The following is a 25699-nucleotide window of genomic DNA, read 5'->3' as shown; positions in this document are numbered from 1 at the left end:
ACCAAAAACACCATAATAGTGCATGTTGAAAAAATGACCAAAAAGGCAAGGCTATAGTAAGGCAAAATTTTCAAAAAATGACATGTCCCAAAAACAGTTGAAAACCCTTCAAAACAGCCTAAAATAGCGTGCCGAAACAAACCATAGCATACTTTGTCGCAAAAACGACCAAAAACACCATAATAGTGCATGTTGAAAAAATGACCAAAAAGGCAAGGCTATAGTAAGGCAAAAATGTCAAAAAATGACATGTTCCAAAAACAGCTGAAAACACATCAAAACAGCATAAAATAGCGCGTCAAAACACGCCATAGCATATTATGCTGCAAAAACATAATAATTGCAATAAATTGTCCTACTATAGCATGTGGTTCAAAATCCCATGAAAAGGTAATCGTACACCATGTGGTCTGAAATTGTGCGACAAGGTCATACTATAGGATGTGGTCAAAAATCGCAAGAAAAGGTCATACTTTAGCATGTGCTCCAAAATCCCACCAAAATATCATACTGTGGTCAAAAATCGCACGAAAAGGTCAGACTATAGCATGTGGTCCAAAATCGCAGCAAAAAATCATACTATAGCATGTGGCCAAAAATCAACGAAAAGGTCATACTAGCATGTGCTATAAAATCCCACCAAAACCTCATACTATAACATGTGGTCCAAAACCGAGCAGAAAAGTCATACTATATCATGCGTTCCAAAGACTGAGTCAAAACGTCCTACTTTAGCATATGCTCTAAATCGCATGAAAATGTCATACTATAGCATGTGGTGAAGAATCACACCAAAACGCCATACTATAATGTGCTCCAAAATTGCACCAACAGTTCACACTACAGCATGTTGTCAAAAATCCCGCCATAAAGTCATACTATAGCATGTGATCGAAAATTGTGCCAACATTATACTATAGCATGTGGTCCAAAATTACGCAAAAACATCATAGTATAGCATGTGGTCCAAAATTACGCCCAAACGTCAGACTATAGCATGTGATACAGAATTGCACCAAAACACCATACTATAGCATGTACTCAAAAGTTGTGCAAAAGGTCATACTATATCATGCGGTCCAAAGACCGAGCCAAAACGTCCAACTTTAGGATATGCTCTACATCACATGAAAATGTCATACTATAGCATGTGGTAAAGAATCACACCAAAACGCCATACTATAATGTGCTCCAAAACTGCGCCAACAGGTCACACTACAGCATGTTGTCAAAAATCCCACCAGTCATACTATAGCATGTGGTTGAAAATCGTGCCAACATCATACTATAGCATGTGGTCCAAAATCGCTTACAAAAGACATACTATAGCATGTGGTATAAAATCACACCAAAACATCATACTTTCACATGTTGTCTAAAATTACGCGAAATCATCATACTATAACATGTGGTACAGAATTGCACCAAAACACCGTACTGTAGCATGTACCCAAAAATAGTGCAAAAGGTCATACTATAGAATGTGTTCTATAATCGCCCCAAAACTTCATATTACAAGATTTGGTCCAAAATTGCGCCAAAACATCATATGATATCATGTGGTCCAAAATCGCACCACATTACCATAGCATGTCGTCCAAAATCATGCAAAAAAAATCTTACTATAGCATGTGCTCCAAAATCGTGCAAAAAAGTCAATACTTACATCATGGTGTCAAAATATCCACCAAAAAGTCACACCATAGCATGTCGACCAAAATCGGGTGAAAAAGTGATACTATAGCATACCGTCCAAAATCTCGCCAAAAAGTAATATTATAGCATGTTGTCCAAAATCCTGCCAAAACGTCATACTATAGCATGTCGTCCAAAATCAAGTCCTGATTTTGAACGGCATGCAATGGTATGACCTTTGGTTGCGATTTTGAAGGACATAGAAGGAGTTTTTGCCGCTATTATGGATGACATGCAATAGTATGACTTTATGGTAAGATTGTGGACGACTTTCTATACTATGAATTTTTGGCGCATTTCTGGATGACATGCTATAGTAAGACTTTACAATGCAATTTTGAAGGACATGCTATAGTATGAAATTTTGGTGCAATTCTGTTCAACATGCAATCATATGACTTTTCGGTGTGATTTTGGTCAACATGCTATTGTATGACTTTTCGGCTCAATTTTGAACGACATGCTACAGTATGACTTTTTAACAACACGCTTTGGTATGAGTTTTGACATGAATTGGAGGACATGGTATGGTATGACATTTTGGCGCGATTTTGGACAGCATGGTATAGTACAAGTTTCAACAGGATTTTAGATGACATGCTGTAGTAAGACTTTTTGGCATGATTTTGCACAACATGCTATACTGTGAGTTCTGCGATTTTGGACAATTAAGTATCGTATGACTTTTTTGTGCGAATTCGTACAACATACTATAGTATGACATTTTTGTGCCATTTTGGATGTTATGCATTGCCTTGAATTCAAAATAATGTGCAAGAGTGCATTAAAACCATCAAAATAGAGCTTGTTTACAAAAACAAACAAGCAAGCACAGTCGAGGATTCCCCCCGACCCCCACTACAGAGGTGCATGGACGGCTAACGGTTGATAAGCCCATAGCATCAAAATTTCACTCCAGCCAAGTACCCAAAGTTGGCAACCCTGATATTTAGGCTGCATGAATTTTGGGCTGGACTGCAACAAGACACTGCATACACCTCTGGTTCCAAAACTGGGGGTCCCGACCCCACTGTGGGTCACCAAAGCTTCCAAGGGGGTTGTGAGGCCTTCTTAATTTTAAGCACTGCTAAAAACATAAAAAATAAAAGAAAGTAAAACAAAATAAAATAAAACAACTAAGATAATCAAATGCAACTCTACTTTTTGAGTTTCGATTAATGCTCAACTTATTCTTTTTTTTATTTCAATTCATGGGCCACATTGAGGACCTAAACCTTCACTTTCAAAGCAGCCTCACCCTCTCGTAGAAAAGATGGCCAAGCAAAAGGAATTCATCAAAAAAAAGCATTTAAAGGATGCACGATTGTAGGTATATCGAATACTATAAAAAGTTTCAACAAATATCCCAAAAACTCATCTCTGACGCAATGTTCACAGTAAATAATCTGCTCAAAATTCTTCATAATTGCTAATCTAACAAACTCCCTGCAGTTAGGCATTTGGGTTAATTGTTCAGTTTATAATTATTTATTTGTTCTCTAATGTTATTGTTATGAATTCAGTTTACCCAGTGCTAGCAAAGAAATCTCTTAAGAAGAAAGTTTGGGAATCACTGTACATGGTCCAGTTGAATACTAGGTTTTAGCCAATTACTCTTATGTTTTCACTGAATCACCGGGTTACTGTGTTGGTGTACCACCATCCTCTAGACAGCCACAAAGGGACTAATTTGATTTCCTTTATTAGTAGTTTTATTATTGATACATGACCTTGTTAGTTGGCGTTGTCCCAGCACACACACTGTAATCCTTTTAGACATGTAGCTGTTTGAAAATTGGCACAAACAATATACAAATAAACATCCCTGTATACAATACTGATTTTAAACAGAGAAAATGACAATAAATATTCCAGAAAAGCATGAACACAAGATATAAATGCAGGGTTGTATCTTTATGACCAAAAAAATGTCTCTCATTCTGAGCCCCCTCGTTTTCACTCAGTGCAAATATTTAATTAAGGAAAAAAAAACTACAAAGAAAAAAATGAGTTTTTTTAACTCTTGTCCCTAAAATACTTCATAACCAGTCTGAGTATAGTAAATAGATGGATGTGAAAGTGGGGGGGGGGGGGGTAACCATGTTAAAAAGGTCCACACTGGTGAAATCTGGGCTTATTTTCCAGTTTCAGAACATAAGATTTGTCAAGACTAAGAATTTAAAAAAGCACATTAAGATTTAAAAAAAATCAAATGGATTTAAGTCCAGAGAATGAATAAGGCAAGCAAGCTCATTCTGTATATACAGACAAGGTTACTATTTACATTGCGTTACATACTGTTTAGTAACTCTGCCAAAAGTTGAGGTGGGGTTTGTCTCCGCCTACTGGTTAAAAGTAGTGTCACACTGCAGACGGCAGTAATGAGTGCAGTCGTCTGCTGCTTTTGAATCTCTCATTAGAGCACTCTGAAAAACACACGCCCAGTGCAGTGGCTGGCAACCAGAGGAGCCCATCCCACAACAAAAGTCCAGTGTGTTTAGAAACACCCGGAGCCTGGTCTGACACTTCCTCCATGTCTGGAACAACAGCGCAGGGATGAGAAAAGAATTCCTCACACTCTCCTGATGTTGGTTTTGGTTTAATTATTTCCATATTGCTTTACTTTATCCTGGCTCATGAGATGTATAAACATTACAGAGAGGCAGAGCGTCACCACATAGCTCGATGAAAGGAGTGAGAAAGTGCAGAACTACTCCATGACTTTTTAATGTTTAACACAAACAATATGCAGACATCTCTACTGTGGTGAAAGCAGATATGCTATCGCACAAGTGTCTGCTGCTCTTCTATGACTACTGTATTCACTGGGAGTTACAGCATTACTTCAAGAGGCCCAGCTATGCACAATGGATCATACTTATTATTACTAATATCACATGACCAAAAGACCTGGATAAAACTGCATTAAAGAAGAGAGTGAAGTATAGATAAAGGATCCAAAATCCAAATCCAATCCAAATTTATTCATAAAGCACATTTAAAAACAACAAATAAGCATAACTTAGCCAACACTAAACAGCCCGTTCCATCACCTTGGCTGCACAGGACATGAAAGTCACATTAGAGCAGTGAGGAAGAAAGTTGCTGTGAGACCTGTACTTAGCAGAGCCAGACTCACTCTGAGGTATACAGACTTAAAGAGGGGAAGCTCCCACAGGCTGCTGGGCCATAGTTGCAGTTAAAGAGGTTAAAATTAAGGTAAAATAGAGAATCCAAATATATTTGATCACAGGTCATCCTGTAAAACTAGAGAGGTACATGAGCTAGGACGTGGTGGTTGCGTTAAGAGTCGAGCTGTAGTCAAAATTGGAAAACTATTAGGTCCTAAACAGTAATGAGTATTTCTGCAACTATCGGTCAAGGCTTAATAGTTGATTTAACAACCTTACTCTTCAGTAAAAATAAAAAAAAAACCTTAGTCGCATGTAAAAGCCAACTGTCTTGGGGAGATTTGTGCTCAGGAGACAACATCTGAGGATTTCTACCATCATTGTTAGGTCCAGATGAGGACCGCAGGCCACAAAACCTGCACATGAAGAAAGAGTAAGGTTTTCATTTTTCAACTGGAGCCATGCTCGAGTAGCCCAGAGGACAACTGGAGGTGATCAAGTGAGACTAGAACACTGGCCAGTTTACATTGTCACCTACTACAGGAACTTATATGTCCAGGGGTTGAAGGAAAAAGTAGCATTTATGGATGTATTACAGAGCATTACTAGACTCAAAAACATGTCTAAAGAACCATCCCTGACTGTTAAATCTGGGATGAGCTCACAGTAAGTAAAGAGTGAGACAAAATATGCAACCCAGTAAATGTAGCAGAACTGTTCCTGACCTAAGGGTGCTCACATACTGCTAAAAACCAAAACCTGCACTTTGCTCTAAAAACCAGCAAGAGTGACACAATGTCAGTGCTTGATGTATATACAGTGTGTATGTGTTTGTGTGGGAACCAAACGGAGGAAGAAGGGCCTGCAGGCTGTGGGTGGAGCCAGTGTAGGCCGGTGGATGTAGACAGCAGGCCTCATGGTGGTGTCTCTGCGTTATTAGTCGTGGTCTTTTTCTTGGCGGGCTTCTTCACCGTCTTAGTTTGAGTCTTGCATAGGGAGATGAGGGACAAGAGTAACAGGAGGAGTTTTGTCAGGTCTAAAATAACCGATGTCCTTGAGTAAAGGTACAGTCATCAGGATTCCTAGAGCTTAAAGGTGTAGCGTGTAAGATTTCGGGGAATTTAGTGCAATCTAGCTGTAATGACTGTAGATTACATCCATCTGAAACTTCTCCCCGTTAGAATTCATTCAGTGATAATTGTTCCTGAGGTCTTTACTAGGAGCCAAATTATCTGCAGGCTTTGCCCGTTTTGGGCTTCTGCAGAAACAGGAGCAGAATCTGTGGTAGGGACCCGCTCTGTATGTAGATACAAAGGGCTCATTCTGAGGTACCAAAACACAACAATTTCTATTTTCAGGTGATTATAAATCAATGAAAACTTAGTTATGAATAATATATACCATATTTCTGCCAACAAATGGCACTAAATCCTACACACTGGACCTTTAAGATATTTTAATAGCAATGAAGGCCTTTTTTTTTTAGATTAATGTATTCAATGCCTTTTAAGAATATGCAGAAAACCCTGGGTCACATTATATTTCCTTTCAACAAAAAAGAAAATTGTACTCTGCCCCAAAAAGGGATGCGATGTAAAATTTCTGATGCAGTTACTAAATGAATATTGATCACAAACTGTAAATTGTATAAGGGGGTCACTACAGTTTGTAGTCTAGCAGCGTGATAACGTGCTACAAGTGGTGCAGCAGTGTTTCTACTGGCTGACCAAACAAATCCAATTGGTCAAAGTTGAACTTTGACCTGCAAGTAAAGTACTGATGAATGTTGAGTGTTGCCATTCGAGGATTAGTTTTTCAGTTTTATTATGTGGGAATTGTTCATTTTTTTCCTCCAAATTAATAAAATATACAGTTTATGAGCACCCTCTTGAGCATAACATACAGCACTGTGTGCCATCAAATGAATCAGCTTTCATTTTCAAGGCTTGTCTTGTATATTTTTGTGTGTGTGTGTGTGTGTATGATCATTGGTCCTACCTCTGTTTTAGCAGCAGCAGGTTTCTTGGTTGTCTTGACGCTGGTACTGCGTTTGGGGGCTTTGTCTCCTACATCTTCATCAGAGTGTTCGGTCCTTGTGTCTGATTGGTCCGAGCTGTGTTGGGATGATGTGTCATCAGCAAGGGACGCGGCTGCCAAAGAGCGGCCTGCAGGATTGGGGATAAAATGGAAGTCACTCAATAAAATAGTGGCACAATTCAGACTTACAGCAGGTGAAAAAATAATCGCATTAAAGTAATCGCCAAACTTCACTGTCAGCAGCTGTTATTAGATTTCTACATTTTGTTGCCTCCGAACCAAAAGGATTTAATTCCATAAACAACATTAAAATGCAAATTGGATGAAACTCTGAAACTATTAATTTACAAGGCTGAAGCAACTGTTCAAAAGTGTATTGTGCGTGGTTGCAGTCACATCCTCTCACACCACCCAGTGGCCACATTTCAAAATACAGGTTCTGTTCCCACCAGGTTAAATTTTGGCTACAGGATCTGGATGAAGAGATGTGTTGGATTAATAAAAATTCAGACCAGGATCAGCAGAGAGCGGCTTGGTCCCCGTCTGCTGCTATAAGCAATCTGGATCCCGAAGGGTCTCTGGTGCTTCAGCATGTGGAAAAACAAAACGACCACGACTCTTTCACTGGGACTGGAAATCCCTAATACAAACATTAAGCATCTTCGGCCGTGGTTCTCAACCTTGGTTGTGTTGTAAAGGGTCTCAAGATTAATCTGATGGGTCATGAGGTGAATAAAGTGATCAGAAAAAATAAATCAGATTGTCTTGAAAAATACTGACAGTTGTACCCCATAAAGCTTCTAAAAAAAATTCAATTAATAAAAATAATCAAATTAATTATCAGATAAGGGCAAATCATCCATAGGTTAATACACACTGAATCAGAGCTTGCTAGTGAGGCACAACTAGACATTGCTGTGTTTTAGAGAACACAAGTCAAACTGATCTACAGTTTAATCTGAAACATCTGATTGGTGGAGCAAACTGAAGGTACCCAATAGGAGTTTTTTTTTTTTTTACCTTTGAAGTACTTGGGTTTTTTATGAGTTAGTCCCCTTTGCTAGACACCAATTAGTGCATCATGCAACTTAAACATGCATAAACAAGGGGAATTTAAACCTGTTTGAGATGATTAACATCACAAATAGGAGTATAGCATCAACAAAGTTTGATTTATAAATTTGTGGGGTTTTTTTCTAAAATAATCAGTCTGCTCCATTCACTGAATAAAGTGAAAGAGCTCTGAATAATTAGTAAGAGCACCTCTGAGCTAAGATTCTCTTCACTAAATACTTTATTGTTCATGAAAGGTTATCAAAAAGGAACATCTATGCACCAACCACCCTGAAGACTTAATTTAAACTCCATTGTCTGACTCCTTCACTTCACTATGTTGCTCAATCTTTCTTTCACGCTGGGTTTTGAAGTTTCTAAGGGGGAGGTGTAGACGTGTTTGGTTTTTTTAAAGTATAAAGTAGAATGTGCCACTTGACCCTGTTCGTTCATTGTTTCACTGCCTCTGTGTCTCTCTCTGTATTCAGTTCACAGCTCGTCAGGCCCACACAGCCAGCCAGCAGTGTAGTGAGACACAAAGAGTCCTCCTTCCAAGCTTCTCCTCCCACTGGAATCACATGCTTTAACCCCCCCTCCCCGGACTCCACACTGCTTTGCATCTCCTCCTCTCCTCCTGCCATCCTGCAGTGCTTTAAATCATATGACTCCACTTGGCCCGAATCACCCCACTCCTGCTTTGATAAAAGTGAAACACAGGAAGTGCTGAGTGACACTGCAGCCCAATCAGCAAAGTGGACACACAGGGTGAAGGATTTTATGCATGTGAGTGTGAAGGTGCTAATGAAGCAGTGTGTTCTGCGCGTGTCGTGTGGCCTTACTCTGCCGTGCAGCGGTGCTTTTGGCCCGGGGCAGCGTGCTGGCCCCTGAGCTCATCTCGTCCATGGTGTCCCGTCTCTTGCGGGTGTCTGAAGTGTGCAGAGCCAGCTCATCCTCAGCGTTGATGAGAGTCAGGTCCTGCATGCTGAAACTCCGCAGCTTGTCTGACAGCACACCCTGCCCCTGGGCATCCCAGCAAAACCAAACAGACACGTCAGATATGTGACAGCGTGGCAGAATCTTTCCCTTACATCTGCAGACTTCATCTCAGAGGAGCAGGTCATCCACAAGTACTGTTTTTAATTTGCTCATTCTCATGTTTGCTGAAACACAGACGGATTAGAGTGATCTACACAAGGCTGAAAAGACAGGACAGATTTGTTATTGATTATACTGGGCAGGCAGGGTTCTGAAAATAAATGGTCTATTTTCTCCTTGTACAAACAATGTTATGTTACTGGCCATTCAAGTTTTTCCACCGCTTGAATGGGCATAAACAACTGTATCATCTAGAGATGCAATAATCAGGCAAATTAAGGCTCATTTATGCTCAACATTAAATCTGTAAACAGAGACGGATGGAGCCTTTTGGCCGCACTCTGCGTTCATTTCGTCTGTATTTGTGCACATTTTCTGAGAGATCACCGATACAGAGGAGACAAAGCAGTTCCACTGGAACTTGCAGTGGCAGTGTAGTGTAGAGAGATATGACCGTAAGAGCTGTTAGACATTTTAAAAACAGTGAAATAAAGTCAATCTGTAATAAAGTGGAAAGAATTCTCCGTCCAGATGTTGCTGTTTTTTAATGGCCTCACAGACCTCCGCCTTCTACAATGCAGCGTCTATTAAAAGATACATTAAAACGTCCTCCTCCACCCCTCACCTTATTTGCTGTTGTGATAAACTTCTGACCCTGCCTTCTACTGCTATCTTTAAATTAAACAAAGCCAATAATAAGCATTTTAGATAACAAAACTTACAGAGGATCTGTGGGGAGTGTTAATGGCTCATCTTTAAGGATGGGAGTTTGAGACATGGCTGTGGAGTTGCAAGGAGGACGAGTAGGTTTCTACTGTAATTTGTTAGTTGCCATGTATTTTGTTTGTTGTTTTCACCGAAGACCAATTTGGAAATAAATGTTTTTTAGTAATGATCATAAAAGCTATCCTTTGGAATTTTTGTGTTGTGATACTCCTTTGGGTCATTGTGATTTGAAATTCCTTCTAAAAATCAAATTAAATCACATCAAAGACTGCACCTTCAGGTCCTAAAAGCTGCCTGCTTGACAGAAGGTATAATTCGGCAAGTTCTTATAGTTTTAAATAAGCAAGAGGCATCAGAAACCAAGCTTAATAGAGCCTGTGGAATTCAATTTATGTCAAACAAACGTAAACGACAAACGTAAGCGACAAACGTAAACGGCAAACGTAAACGACAAACGTAAACGACAAACGGAAACGACAAACGGAAACGACAAACGGAAACGACAAACGGAAACGGCAAACATAAACGGCAAACGTAAACGACAAAGGTAAACGACAAACGTAAATACAGCTATGAGTTCATGCCAAACATACTGAGGATGCATTTCAATCAGACCACTTATTTCTTTACTATAGAACTAACACAAGGCATCTTTGAGCACCTCATTATTAACGCTGCAGTAAGTAAAGCAAACCTCCCAGAGGACAGAGGTCATTTCCAGCTCAAAGCTTTAGTCTTTTCTGTTTGAAGCACATTCTAAAGTTGTTGGTAAATTGTATCACTTTGAACAGATGTGGATCTATGACAAGGAGTCGAAAACACTTGTAACAAAAACTATGATGAAGATAGTACTGAAATTAAATATGAATGAATATATGCAACAAATACTTTGTCCAGTTAATAATCCGACAGGACACACAGGGCTCCTACAGATCAAGGCACATTAGATTTAAGTTTTTTTAAGACTATTTTAATGCCACTCGGAATGAAATGTAACACTCATTTTACAAAAAGCATAAAAATGGAAACAAAACAAAAAATGGGGGGTTATGGACAGTTTTGCTGAAAGGTTTTTTGAGAGAAGGTAAATTAAATAAAAAAAAAAAAAACAGGATTTATAGAATCCTGCTTTCCGTGTCCAAAAGGTTTTTAAGATTTCTGAAAGATTTATTTAAGATATTTTAATACTACTTAAGGTATTATTTTGATGAATTCAAGGCCTTTTAGGACTTTTTAAGGATGCACGGGAAGCCTGCACACAGCTTACCTTGGTGGCAGCGGTGACAGCAGCATTAGCCGCCAGGTTGAGACCTCTCTTTCCAAACCTCATCATGGTCTCGTAACTCCTGTCTTTGGCCTGCGCAATGTACTCATCGATCTCCTACGGCACAGGGTGACAGTCGAAGGGAGAGACAACAATGTCAGCGATCCGTACAGAGATGAAAAGGAAAATCTGAATATTTCAATGTGCAAATCGGTTTATATTTGTAAAATGAAGTTAAAGAGACAGTTCACCCCAAAATCTAAAACGCATCAACGCATCATCCTCTTACCTGTGCGCTATTTATCAACCTAGTTTGTTTCGGTGTGCGTTGCAGAGTGTTAGAGATATAAACCGTAGAAATGTCTGCCTTCTCCTGAATACCTTGTGTTAAATAAGACTACAGGTAAGAGGGAAAATATGTGTTTTTGATTTTGGGTTGAACTGTCCCTTTAAAGACTTAAAAGGTCCATGTTCCTACCTTCTCTTTGTTGGACAGTGTTGGGTGAACAAACTTGCGGTAGAGGACACTGGAGCCCTTGGTGTATGGGGACAGGAGCCAGATTACAAAGGCAATCTTTAGCTCAAAGTAAAATGGAAACCTGGGTAATAAAACACAGGGTAATGCCATCAGCAGTGAGGACAATAAAGCACAAAAAGCTTTAAAAAAAGGTGAAGACACATGAGTTATAAAGAGCAAGACTCTGTTAGAGACAGTAAGACACTGGTCTGACACATAAAAAGGCTGAATAACTATGTGAGTTCCATTTTTTTAAAGTAAAAAGACACTTCAATAAGCGTCATTGTACTAAAAATATCAAGAACACTTAGCACAAGATACACACGTGACTGTCTATTGATATTATGTAAGCTTATTTATTTAGCTGGGTATAAGGATTGAGATCATGAGCAGCTCCTGACTCACCATGATAGGAGCAGGTCTGTGGCCGTTTCAGCTGTAGTGAACAACGCAAACACTATCCAGTACATCATCCACTTCACCTGGACACAGACAGACAAACACACAGACACACACACACGCAGAGGTGAGTAGAGAGAACATCACAAAAATAGCAGGTGAAAACACACAGCTTCCAGTATGCATGTGCTGAGACACGTGGAGCGAAACGAGACATGCCAGTGCAGAAATGCAGCATCTGTTTCAGTCCTGTCAGATCACATCAGTATGCATGGTCAATGTCCCAGAGACAAAGGAAATGTAGGGCACAGTCTAAACTACATGAAATGCCATAAACAAGGAATCTGGAGGCAAACTAGCTTAGGAACGTCACACATTTAGTGGAAATACATTATCAGTAACCAAACACATTTGTTAATTAAATGTTAAAAAATGATAGAAAAGAACTGCATGATAACAGTATGTTTAAAGGCAGTGAGAGGCCACAGGCACGCAACCATATAAACACACATAATGGTGAATCATTCGACTCATTACAAACAAGCCAAACAAGAGGAAAGGGGAATGAAAACATCAGTTCTAAAAATGGCATCCTCTCTCTTTCTCCCTCTCCCCCCATCCTTCATTCGCTCCTTCTGTGGCCGTCTGTTTGAGTAGCTATTGGGGAGGGGGTTGCCATGGTAACCTGCCAGGAGGAGACTGTTCTTCAGTGCAAATCTAGGCTGAAGGCCAGGATGCTGATCTCTCCTCCTCCTGCTGCTGCTCCTCCTCCTCCTCCTCCTCCTCCTCCTCCTCTGCCTCCTGGAACTCCCTCTCTCATCCCTTGCAGTGATGAGGTAAGCAGGGAGGACCCCGTTTACTTCAAAATAAAATTACAAGAAAAAAATCTCGAAGACAAAGACTGAATGGGAACCTACTAGTTTTTATCCTGGCGACACTGGTTATTCTGAACATCATTGCTGCTGTATCTGTTTTGTTAATTAAAGGTCCAGTGTGTAGGATTTAGGGGGATATATTGGCAGAACTGGAATATAATAATTATGTTTTCTTTGGTGTATAATCAACAGGAAAAAAAGAACAGTAGTGGTTTCATACCTGAGAATGAACCATTTATATCTACATATGGAGCAGGTCCTTGTCTATGGAGATCGCCATATTTCTACAGTAGCCCAGAACAGAAAAAACCAAACACTGACTCCAGACAGGGCCTTATATAGCAGTCATTTCACGATGAGAGTGTAAAAAAAAAAAAAAAACAGATTTGTAATGTGAAACTTATTTATTCAGTGTTTTCACTGGTTTTAGATCACCTGGTTTGTTTGTTTTGGGGAGGAAGAGACTTCTACAGATAATCAGACTCCTGGTAAAAACCTCCTGAAGAACAGTCTAACCAAGAGGAGTTTCAGCTGGTTTCAATCTGCAATTCTCTAAATGCCACTAAAAACTCTTAATTCTTACACACTCTTCCTTTAAAGTAGGAGTGTGCGATATGACGATTTTAAATCGTGAAGAAATCGGAATGTGTCCACCATCCGCCATCATGAAGAGATCACTGTGTCGTGCTACAGTGCACCTTCTGTCTGCTGTAGTTCTATGCTCATACACACGACGCATCCAAAGTGTTTGGCTGGACCGCAGAATGCGTTTTAGTGGGGGCGGCATAGCTAACCTATCGTTCATTTTGTACCAAATTTGGTACAAATATAGCTTAATGTATTTAGAAGAAATCTGAATATCGGACCATTGCAGATTGGCGTTCTCATGACCATGGCGGCCATTTTCCAAAAAGGCTATTACTGGTACTGTAGCCACCCCCAAGCTGCTGTGTCCACAAATATTAACTACATAAAAATGAAAGTGAAAATATGTTTTATAAAATGTGAGGCAATGATAAATTAAACAGATGAAACTGCCTCAGCATGTTATAGTAATAACTGGATTCAACTGCAGCAGTGGAGAGTACAGCTGCATATTAACATGGGCCATGTAAAAAATGCTCAGTAAATGTACTGCCATCGAATGTTGACAAGAAAGTCAGCATTCTATATAATTATCTGTGTCACTTATGTACTTTAAATAACAATTGTAATAATAATAATAATAAACATCTGCCTTGGTCATTTCGTCAGCTACAAATGTCTATCAGAAGGTACTACTTCCTTCATATTCGTATTTCCTGTATAAATGCAGTTAAATGTGGCGCAGGTCATTTTGTCAGGTGGTGAAGTTCATTCTTTCAGTTACAAATGTTTATCAGAGTGGACTGCGTCCTGTAGAAATGTAGTTACATGTGGCGTAGGTCATTCTGACAGGTTCTACTTACTCAAGCATCTTAAAAAAGCACAATAATCTGAACACAATAATAAAGACATGTAAAACTTGTAAAAGTGTTCAGGTTACATTTTAAAGAATGACTGAAAGAATAGACAGAGAGCCACCAGTCAGTTGGCTAGTTTTCAATGGTGTTACTGGTATTAGGTGCTAACTACCAACTGAAGTATATAGTGAGAGCTCACAGCTTATATACCCACAGCTGATCTCGTGCCTTTAATACTCAAAATAGAAATGCTTGAAATTGAATGGGTGTGTCTGTAAACATGCAAAGTAAAGTGCATACATGAATAACACATAAATAACTGGACCATTACACAAAATCAACTGTGCCACATTTGCTCTGGAATCCACCATCTGACAAAATAATACAACATTATTTACTCTTTGTCCATCCCCACTCAGATGGCTCTGGCATCTCTGGATCCATCACCAATGCCTGGTTCAAACAGCTGACCTTGTGTGTGTGTGAAGGACCGGGGTTGTCAGACACTGTGTTAGATTCATTGTTGCCACCACTGTGTGAACAGCCATGTACCAAAGCTTTATCGGACACCAGAGATGATCCTCAGCTCATCAGGAGCGGTCTTTCTAACTTTAAGAGTCAGAAATCCAACTTCATGGGGCAACTGGGTGGCAGAAGCTTTGGATCACTCCCCCTTAGGCATTAAAATCATGTCAAGAATTAATCCACTGTCACTGCAAGACAGGGTACAGACATTGGACGGTGCAAGTGTGTCAACGCTCCACTCAAGTGCACTGCACAATGGATTAGTCCTTAACTGTTCGACTGTGATCACCATCATCGTCATTACAACTAAAGGGGCAGATCACCACCAGATCAAAAACACATAGTTTTCTTCTACCTGTACTGCTGTTCATCAGTGTAGAGAGTTTTGGTGTGTTATAAAAGCAGAAATTATCACCTGTTTACTCTGGATAAGTGACAGACCTTGTTGTGAGCAGTTTCATGGAGGAATTCTTTTCTTTCTTTATTTTCTGCATATGACTGTGCAGAAGGAAGCGTGCATCTGTGGCAAGCATACCAAGCACCACTGAGCTAGCTAAGGTTACAGCTCAGTCAATGAGGACGACATTAATGTTTACATCTGGCTCTGTCACGAGAACCAGCCTCTTCTCCGTGAGTCGATGCACGCTTCCTTCTGCATGTTGATGCGGTTGGTGAGTGTTGTTAGTTCCTGCATGATAGTGCACACAATCATGTCTGCACATTATCTTGAGTAACTGGGTCATGATTTCTGGAAGGAGACATTGCCATTGAGTTTTTGAAACTGATTTCTTCTGGGGTCGTGAAAACCATAAGCCAAGTACTAATTAGTTCCATTATAATTGGGAGAAGTCAGACATCTCTACAGCTGATGTCTCCAACACTCAGCAACTCACATCAAAACTGTCTAGACTGATAAATAGCTACAGAAAACAGATAAATAAGTAAGAGCAAAAGTATGCAGTTTTTGGGGCTATTTGTCTCTTTGATTAATTAGGCAGTAATTTGCTTCCCATGTTTACATCAGCAGCACATATGACCTCTGTACATCTCTTGACATACACTGTCAGATGGACCACACCATTTCACAGGGCAGGGGGGTTTTCAGATGAAGAGTTGAGATGCATTATATATATATATATATATATATATATATATATATATATATATATATATATATATATATATCATGTAAATTTGTAAATTATATTATCAGTGATATAAGTCAATAAATAAATTGCTGTGGTTGCTATTTAACAATTAACCATAGACCCCCAGCCTAACAGCGAGCCTGATGGTAGTCTTGGCTACCTGCGTATGAATATGTGTGTGAACGGGTGAATATGGCATGTAGTGTAAAGGCTCTTTGAGTGCACGGATGGCTAGAAAGTCCATTAAAAATCTTCATCATTATTATTATAGTGTTGAAATATTATTCTAAGGTTTTATTATCCCTATAGTGTCAAAATGGAAGCAAAGTTTCACAGCACTGTTACGAGCCAGCACCGGCAATAAACCAATATACAAGCTAACTGTAACCAGGAATGGGTGAAACAAGAAAAGAGACAGACATAGGACAGAAAGGACTGGCTTCATAAAGGGCAACGCCGAGACAGGCTAGCTCACCTACACGCCGGTCCGTCAGGTCTCTGGCCGTGCTCGCGCTGGATGGCGAGGCGGCGAGCCCAAACTTCGTCAAAGTTCAGATTAAGTTCGGTTGGGATAACAAATAAAAAATAAAGAGTGGTTTCATTCAAGTCGACGAGAAAAGAGTCGCTGTGGAGTCCGGTAGCTTCAACCGGCTGGTGTCTGTTCGTCTACTCAGATTCCGCCAAATCTGCGTATTTACCTGTCCCTGGTGACGTCATTTAAGAGCGACACAGGACACGCTATGCGCGCGCCTCAGGGATGGTGCGTTTGAGACAATCGGAAATCACGGCTCAACCCCAAACATTATTTCCCCCATGAAAACCAGTCCATTGAAACAGAAAAGAAAATAAACAAAAGAAGAGGAAATTGAAACTTCTTATCACTCCTAACAGTATTAAATTTGTCCAATCCAGTGTCCAAACTAAAAATTAATATATTAGCAAAAGAATGTCAAAATCGTGTTTTTTTTTTCAAGGACCTTGACCCTGATCTAAATGTTTTTTTCTTGAATTCTGGTGATCTCAAAAGTGTCATCAAATGAACAGGAACCTCCAAACTAGTTGTAAATGACATCTCAATTGTTTTTCTACACTGTTTGGTTCTAAAATTAAACATGTTTGAATATCAGATGGCTACGACTGGTGGCCATACTGGATTTGACCTCTCACAGTCCCCAGAAATCAAATCTGACTTCCCTCCACATGTGAAAATAAACATTAGGGTATGCCCTAACTATGTTAGAAATTTCATGCTTTTCTCAAAAAGTGCACAATTTTAAAAATTTTAGGAGCTTATCCACTGTACTAAGAGAGAGACAGACAGAGCCGAGCTTCTCCTCACAGCAACAAAGTGTCTGAATGAACCAACAGACAAATATTCAGCAGTGGAAAGTAACTTCTTTAGACTTCTAATGACTATTTTGTGTTAGTTTCAGGTTTACTCAGACTTTGGATGGAAATATTTAGAGCGCATCGCTCCGTGTCTCATCCAGCCGCTCGCACTGAGCTCTCATTATTATTACCAGAGGGAGACGTAGTGATCTCGGGGCCTGGGGCCACAGGCACGTTGCCTTATTTTTAACCTTGCTCTTAATTTAATATGAAATATCCCTAAAATGTGTCTTCAGTGTACTCAGTGATAGTAATTAAGTCCCTGAAGGAAAAAGGTTGGGAACCACTGTCCTCTGTCTAGCCATATACGAGGTTTTAACCTAGTCTTTTTCTCAGCTGAAGCACACTATTTGCTAGTCTGTTTTATGTCTTCCCTATAGATACACAGATAAACCAATCATAGCAAACCGTTGAGTCTTGTCTTTCTTTCCCCTCCCCCTTTATTTCACAAGTGGGAAGTCATGGATGAAAATGAAAACACCAAAGAGTCTGTCCCCATAAAAAAAATCAACATCGATAATATTTTATCTGACAAAAGATATGGTTCCCATCAAAACAGTGGAAGACAAAATTGTACACACAGGTTAAAATCTGTATGTTTTGTTATTCTTTTTTATTTTTGGGCTATATTTTCTAATCTGGGAAATGAGCTTAGTTGTACTGTTTCAGTAACATGCACAATAGTCTTAAAATCCCTAATGAAAAAATTGTGATGAAATTGTGATGAAATCGTGATCGTGATCCTGCCTTAAAAAAATTGTAATATGATATTTTTACCATATCGCCCACCACTACTTTAAAGGCTTCCTAAATATACTCAAACACCAAATTCAAGGACTTCAAGGAATTTCCAGGCCTAGTTTCCTCAAATTAAAGACAGAGACACAGCACAGTTTGAGACACAGATCAAGGTTACGCACTGTTAAAACTCTGAATCTGCCTTATAAAAACTAGCGGCTTCACGGAACCTCACAGACAACAATTTACTTCTAACTTTATATTTAAAAAATACCAAAAAAAAGTTATTTTTATTCTTGCACAAAATATATCAATTTGAGCACTTTCAATGACTCATATCTATTTATGTTTGTTTTCAAAAACTTTCAAAGCCTTTTTTTTCCTCACTCAAATTCACAAACTTTGAAGGATTTCAAGCACCCTTGAGAACCCTGTATTTAAATAGATTCTCTGTTTTATGTGTACCAAATGACAACCTCCAGGTGGGCAACCTCTGGGGTGAAAACAAAGCAAATTTGGAAGTGCCCAAAAACAACGGTGACTTAAGGCGGGCTCCAAACCAGAGTAAATCCCCATATACCTCAGTCTTAAAATACCCAATATTACAGCAGAAATAAACATGCTTACAGCCAGGTACAAAAACTGTGTGGGTCTCAAATTTCAACATTTCTGACAATTGTACAAGGGTGAACTTTTATACAAGTCATCTGTTTCAGTTTCATCAAAGCCCAGAGTTGCGCATAATTAAGGGCTTGAGTGACAGGCTGTCTGTGAGGCATCGCTTTACTCTGAGTCAGATCCACCCCACACTTCTCCACAGCGCCAACCTCTCGTACAGAAATGGTCACTTCTGGCTTTAAAACATCTAAGATGACGACAGCCAAAATACCAAACTCGAGGCTTCAAAACAGGAGTCAGCAAACCAATGTGCGATGTGACGTTACAGTGACTATGTCCATTATTTTATTCAGTCTATGGCTCCCACATCCTGAACTTTTTAAAAAGCTCAGTGCCAGTGTTTTCAATCATGAACTACGTTGAGTTTTAAAATTTCAACAGTGAACTGAGGAGAAATCTGCAGACATTACAGGATGACATGACAGCATAAGGGAGTGTATATTAGAGTTATGAATCATTTTGGTACCAAGAGCTTGAGTAATTTCTTGCACTTAACACGCTATGGGTGTTAGTCTGAGGCAAAACGACAACCAGAGCAGTGGCTCCCTACCTTATTAGATTATGTTTACTTAAAACAAAGTTTCTTTTTTTACTGACTTATTAAAGAACATAATTTAATGGAGATTTTTTTTTAAATTCTCTCCTATCCGTTAAATCTTCTTGTGACCCATCGCATTTATTATGTAGCCCTTGGGTTGGCAACAACTGCACTAGATGATGCAGACGGGTATTCACAATCTGCAGCGTGGCAGGCTGTTACGTAATCATTAAGAGGCATGTGCATATTCACGCATCTTTGCAAGCGTTGGATAAAAATGATCTGCTCAAACAGATGAAAGAATATCCACACACAACCATCTTGTTCCAAGTTCATCTTTTATCTACATGGACATGACAATGACAATGTTAAAGAAGAATTAGGAAAGAGGTCTGGAGGAATTATCTTTGAGAGTCATTACAGTGCCTCAGTCAGTGACCCAGTTTTATGAAGGTTGGTGTGCCTGTGAGATCTTTGTCAAACATACTTGATATTTGGGTTCAGTCTTTGAGTGATAGTGCTCAAACCAACAGAATAGTCATTGTGGTCAACATCAGAACAGATGATGATGCAGGTGATTAATGTGTGTCCTCCTATTAACCCTTTAAATATGGACCTCATGTGGAAAGCCGTGGAGGGTTGTTGTTTGCATGGTCCTGTTTGAATAGATCTTAAATAAATCCTATAATAGCTGGTGGATTCATCTCTTTTTACAGCAGAAAGTCATGATTTCTGTCTTAAAAGTCATCACTTCGTAACATTATGTTACCTAGCCATACATGCAGTGCTGATGTCGCCGTAAGTACATCAGAAGAAATGGTCGCAGGAATATTGTTGTTTGCATAATCCAGTATACATCAATCTAAAATAAAAACCATCATAGCTAGACCATTCACTCGTTTAGCTGTAAAAAGTTAAGGCTTCCGTCTGCCGTTTCATCATGTTTCACACTTGCAATGACATCATTGCGATCATTACGATGCCTGCGGTCCAAAAATGTGTGGTGGCACCATACGAATGAATAATGAATCTATCACAACTCCTGTGCACTCTGCTCATAAAAATAAGCATACCTAAAAAATAAATAAAGTACGGAGTTCAAATAACTTAAGGAGTGTAAATAAATATTTTGGATTTGTTTCTACGTTTAGCAGCCTTTTGGATCAATACGGCTTGATGTTTTATTTCTGGTCCAATTTTTGTATTATATTTTTGATGACACAATTTCACATGCTTTTAACATATTAATATGGTTTATTAGCTTACATAACCTTTTAGCTTAGGTTGTCCAGATTTTATGGATATGTAGCGTTTGAAGATACTCTAAGAAATTACATCACAAAAAGCAAAAATACCAATATAGGCATAATTGGATGATTTCTTTTATGTTAACTTATGTCGAGTATATGCCAGGCCTAAATTCACTGTGTCACATTCCTTCTCACAATGTGCATTTAAAACTTAAAACATAAGGATAAAAACAGCAGCACAGGGCAAAATATCCCAAAAGTCAAACAGGGCAGACCGAGGTCAACAACGGTCTGCTGTTATTCAGCAACAAGAGGTGATACTCACATATTCCTTCACGTTCTTCGTTTTTACAGCTTTGTATGAGGAGTATGCTGGGTAGAGCGTCCCAAAGGCAAGGCTGCAAACAGCAGAAGAGCAGAGAATCAAGAGTCAGAGGAGGGGGATGCAGCTTGAGAACATGGCCTCTGGGTGTTGACTCTGACACCTAACGAATGTGTTTCCAGCTTAAAAAGCAGGTTAGCCACGTTTATGTAAAGACAAATATCATTGTGTTTCACTGGGCTACTTCAGCAAAGTCTCTGGGTGGTTTTGATCTGGATGGTAGTGGGAAATGGCTTGTCTAAACACACTGGTCTGATTATCTGAACAAAACCTATAATGGCAATCAGGAAGACTGCAGCGAGACAAAATGGAAAAACACACAAAAGCGTGCCAGGGGTGGGTCACCATGTGTTAGTCCATGTGCAGAGTGGGACACTGTGCACACAGAGCCGAGTTTTTGATGTGCATTTGGTCGCGTCCTGTGCCACTGTGATTTGTGCTGATGTGACAGGATGTTAAATGCTGAGTGAGGGGACAGCACGGAGAATAGAGTTCAGAAAGTCACTAGTTTGTCTGTCGGCTTAGAGTCTAAACCACCGATTGTGACTTATAATACTTCATCTAAACTAAGGATTGAATGTTTTTCCACAGTCCTCCAGTGAGCAGCATATCTATAGTTTTTTTCTCAGCACTAAAGCAGGTCTTCTTTCCTAGTATGTGTCTGAACTGCTCAGTCATGTGTGCAGCGCCTCTCAGCTTTGTACAGTAAGCTGAGGCGACTCGTAGCAGGCCTCTAGGCCAGTAGACTCCCTAAGCAGACGCCCAGTGCCTCTTTGTGTCCCCGTCGCAGGTTCACTTAAGAGTTTGAGGCCATCCAGTCCTCTTGCAGAGACTCCAAGATCAGAGATACTCAGCATATATAGGGATTTACCCTGCTTAGTCACCTGTGTTTGGTTCCTCTGGTTAGGATATCATTAAAACACTGATTACCCTTTCAAACCAAAAAGCAAAACAAAGGGGCAGCTGCATGTTTAAAGCACAGAGAAAGGATGGAAAATAATTGATGTTGTTTTGGATATGCAGCATCCATTATGATGCATATCCAGTCACACTATTTGCCTACAATCGACGCACGACTACCTGAGGTGCAGTGAAGTGGAAGAGCCAGCTGGAAGCCACTAAAAGTAACAGTTTGCCAATGTCATCCTCTACTTATGTAATCCAGACAAGCAGAATATTTATAGCGATCAAATACCAATGACATTTCAACTACTGGGCCTTTCTAAGGCACCATCATGGTTGCGTGGAGGGATTCAACCTGAAGTACAGTCTGGGTAAGAAATGTACAGCATCACAGACAGACAGACAGCACAATATCCTGATTAAAAACTCAGATCAGTGGCTTGATACCAGACGACACTGATGCAGCATTGTGAAAATGTCTGCATAAAGGGACCAGGATGATGGCAGCTGCTGTCTTTAGTTGAGTCATCCACACTGTGGGGATGTGGTGTGTGTACAGGTGGATGTCCAGGCCCTGAACTGCTGATTCTGCTCTCAGCAAGGAATACATCTGTAAAGTCACTCTAACATGCTTTAATAATGAAAATATACATATTCATCTGTCCAGGTCCCGAGCATCGGACCGATCAAGGACGGACAGGTACATACATGACTGGACTTGCCACCACATTTTACTCACTCGTGTTCCCATATGGTGCTGTGACGCTCAGTCTACCATCTAGCAATATCCAAGCTGTGATGTTTTAAAAAGCCATGTCAGGCAGCCTGTTTACTGGTGTGCAGCGAGGCTAGCATATTAAGCAGGTTTGAATAATGTGTCCAGCTAACAGCTCATTTCCCTGCCAGCACATTATCCGCCAGGTAGCTAACACGTTAGCTAGCGGCTAGCAAGATTGTACTGCATCATTGTGTTCATTTAAAAAAAACAACAGAGCGACGGTTAGTGTGGACACTTCCTTAACTCGGTGGCTAATTAATAGTTAACACTAGGTGTTTTCAACAGGACAGAAATGTAACATATACGGACAGGAAATTGATACTAGCTAGTTGGCGCGACGCAACGTTCAGCATCAGACAGCTGATGAATGGAGGAGCCGCCGATAAAACACAACAACCGCCCAGCCCATACTCACACAACTATCCTCGAAATCATCCAGGATACCATCTTTCTGCGAGCCTTTCTCCGCTTCTAGAGAAATCTAGTAAGTCAGCCAGCGGGCTAGGTCCCCCCCATTCCCCTCCAGCAGGACGCGGTGTGTCGCGATGTGAACCGGGAGGCTGTCGGCAGCTGCCTGTCCGCTGTGCGGTGCTGTCAGGTGGGCTAACACAGCTGAGGAGGTGCTGCAGTCTCTGGATCCAAGCTGCTCTGCTCTCTACCACTGCTGCGATACTGGCTCTTAAAGGGCCAGCGCTGCCAAGGGTCTTTTTAAGTTAGGGACTGTTCTTTATTTATCAGAGGAGCAAGCAAGCAAGTAAAGTGCATGAGACTGTTACCATGTCTCTCAACATCATCATAGAGTGCAATTACTAATTTCACACCTACCATTATTGTAATATGACATGAATCTGTTTCTGTTATTGCTGTGCCCCCCCCCCCCCCCTCCCTCCCCCTCTTTCTTTCTCTTTCCTTTTTTGCCATGATTGTATTTCATTTGCTATTTACGACATCTATTGCTCGTCTGTCCGTCCTGGAAAAGGGATCCCTCATTATCCTCTACCGCTCTTCCTGAGGTTTCTTCCTCTTTTTTTCCCCGTTACAGGGGTTCTTTTTGGGGAGTTTTTCCTTGGGTGATGTGAGGGTCTAAGGGCAGAGGGATGTCGTACACTGTAAAGCCCTCTGAGGCAAACCATGTTTTGTGATAATGGGCTCTATAAATAAAACTGGCTTGACTAACTGACTAAAGTTTTTTTTTGTTTTTTTTTACATTGCACATTTTGCAGACACCGTAGTTCTGAAAAAAAACCCAAAACAGCTAAAAACAAGCTCATGTCGGTATTTGGGTTTAGATGATTTTAACTGGTCTTAGATGGTCATGACCCAGTTCTTGCTGGTCTTTGATGGTTTGACATGTGATCAGCCTGTCAAGCTGCGCACATTTATCTTTATGCATAACACCTGACAGAAGACTTTATGCACTTTGCTTTTTTATAATTACCCCTCTTGACAGTTATTTCTCCATAATCAATGAGATTGATTTGGATTCAATTTTATGATGATCGTCCATGGACAAACTAGCTAAAGTGACCATCATGACCTTGTATGACCAGCTAAACCATCAAAAATTATGCCAAAACATACCTTAAACTGGTCAAAGTAGCTGGTCAACCAGCTTAACCATCTTAAGCTGGTCAAGCTGTTTTATTTTTTCAGCAAGATTCACAAAGAAAATAAAACAAAATACAAATACTTAAATCAAATTAAAATTTATTGTGAGAGCAAATTAAAAACTAAAAACAAAACCACAGGATTAATCCTTTGATACCTGAGAAAATTGGCTTGATTTCTTTCAAAAACATGGGAAGAGGGCAATGAGCAACTTAACAAGAAATTGCCCAGAATATAGCAAGAAATTAGAAAAAATAAAATCACTTTCAAAAATAAGGGGGGGGAGTATGAAACAAATAAAGAAACAAAAAAGAAAATTACTTCAAGAAAGTGCTCTTTTTTCTGTAACATAATTTGAAATAAATAATTAAGAGAACTATAAATATAGTTTTCTGCACAATTTTCTACCATTTTTTTCATCAAATCAATCAATACCCCCCAGCTAATTTTCAGATCATTTTCACCTTTTGTTAGTTTTTTGCAGTTTGCAGGACACCTCTTGCCAAGTTGCTTATTATTAGTCTTTTCCCTGCATTTAAAAAAAATCAAACTAATTTTGTCAAGTCTTAGAGGTTTAAACACAAGTGTGAAGCATCTGAATGCAGCATTAGAAAACTGATATTGATCCAGGTGTTAAAGAAATGCCTGTCTGAACAGCAATGTTTATAACTGCTTTTTAAAAGACTCCACAGAGTCTTGAAATGCGCCCGAGGAACACTAAGAAAACCCTAGGAAGAGGATCTAAGGGTTCGGCTGGTAGTATAGGGAAATACAAGGTTACTTACATACTGTGGTGCCTGACCATTTAGGTCTCTATAGGTGAGCAACAAGATTTTAAAATTGTTTCTGAAATTAACAGGATGCCAGTGCAACTAAGTTAAAATTGGAGTTATATGTGACCATCTGTTGAGTTAAGAGCCGAGCAGCAGCATTTTGGAAGGTTTGTAAGCGGTGCAATGAGGATTTGTTTAGGATACTACAGACCTAAATTTAGCTTTGCTCCTGAGATGAGAGAAGCATGAACAAGTCAGTGTGCTAATGTAAGTATGGAAACTCATGGAATGATCAGAAATAATGGCAAGGTTATGCAGACTAGATTTACAGGAAGATGATAGGGAACCAAGGTTCTGTTGGATTTTTGAATGGAGGTTGTCAGGGGCAAGAATAAAAACTGTATTTAACTGTAGCACATTATTCGCAGGAGGAGGGGGCGGCTGGGATGTGACTTAGGGCACGTTCCACTAATTCTTTTTACTTTTAGCAGGTACTGTTGCCCTTGCAAAGTATGCACTGTTGCATGCAATGTGCACACAATTGGGACATACCACTTCTTTACAACACTACGCCCTGAACTTTGACCCTCTTTCAGATAAATTCATTAACATGTAGACAAAACAAATCTTCGTTCACTGAGTTCACCAAAGACCTAGATCAACCTGGAGAGCTCTGCTGTTGTTACTTTGCAATGTTTAACTTTTAAGTTATAACTGCAATCATTGTGGATTCTAATATGTTATATTAATTAAAT

The 25699-nt window shown here is 39.8% G+C and overlaps 1 protein-coding gene and 1 long non-coding RNA gene across 3 annotated transcripts in view; one reads left to right on the top strand and one right to left on the bottom strand.

Annotated features, from left to right (window-relative positions):
* The window catches only part of LOC121947727 (uncharacterized), a 137064-nt gene extending 128319 nt beyond the window's left edge, over positions 1-8745 (top strand). The window contains exon 15 of the long non-coding RNA XR_015777280.1: positions 8405-8745. This is a non-coding gene — a long non-coding RNA (uncharacterized LOC121947727). The remainder of the gene's footprint in view (positions 1-8404) is intronic.
* reep2 (receptor accessory protein 2) lies at positions 4659-23230 on the bottom strand. 2 transcript variants are annotated; one of them, XM_042493647.2, is made up of 8 exons: positions 22979-23230; positions 20826-20898; positions 11924-12000; positions 11480-11600; positions 11005-11118; positions 8756-8936; positions 6825-6991; positions 4659-5812 (listed from the first exon to the last, which is right to left on the bottom strand). In XM_042493647.2, the coding sequence occupies exons 1-8, from the start codon at positions 23008-23010 to the stop codon at positions 5741-5743; spliced, it is 837 nt and encodes a 278-aa protein (XP_042349581.1). In that variant the 5' UTR covers positions 23011-23230; the 3' UTR covers positions 4659-5740. The 2 variants fall into 2 exon arrangements, with proteins under 2 accessions (XP_042349581.1, XP_042349582.1); XM_042493648.2 differs by lacking the exons at positions 20826-20898; positions 22979-23230 and adding an exon at positions 16383-16613.
* Between the last annotated feature and the right edge of the window lie 2469 nt (positions 23231-25699).

The sequence above is a fragment of the Plectropomus leopardus genome, chromosome 8 (genome assembly GCF_026936395.1).
Source record: "Plectropomus leopardus strain MGB_pleo_1.0 chromosome 8, ASM2693639v1, whole genome shotgun sequence".
Classification (NCBI taxonomy): domain Eukaryota; kingdom Metazoa; phylum Chordata; class Actinopteri; order Perciformes; family Serranidae; genus Plectropomus; species Plectropomus leopardus.
This window is presented reverse-complemented; position numbering and strand designations above follow the sequence as displayed.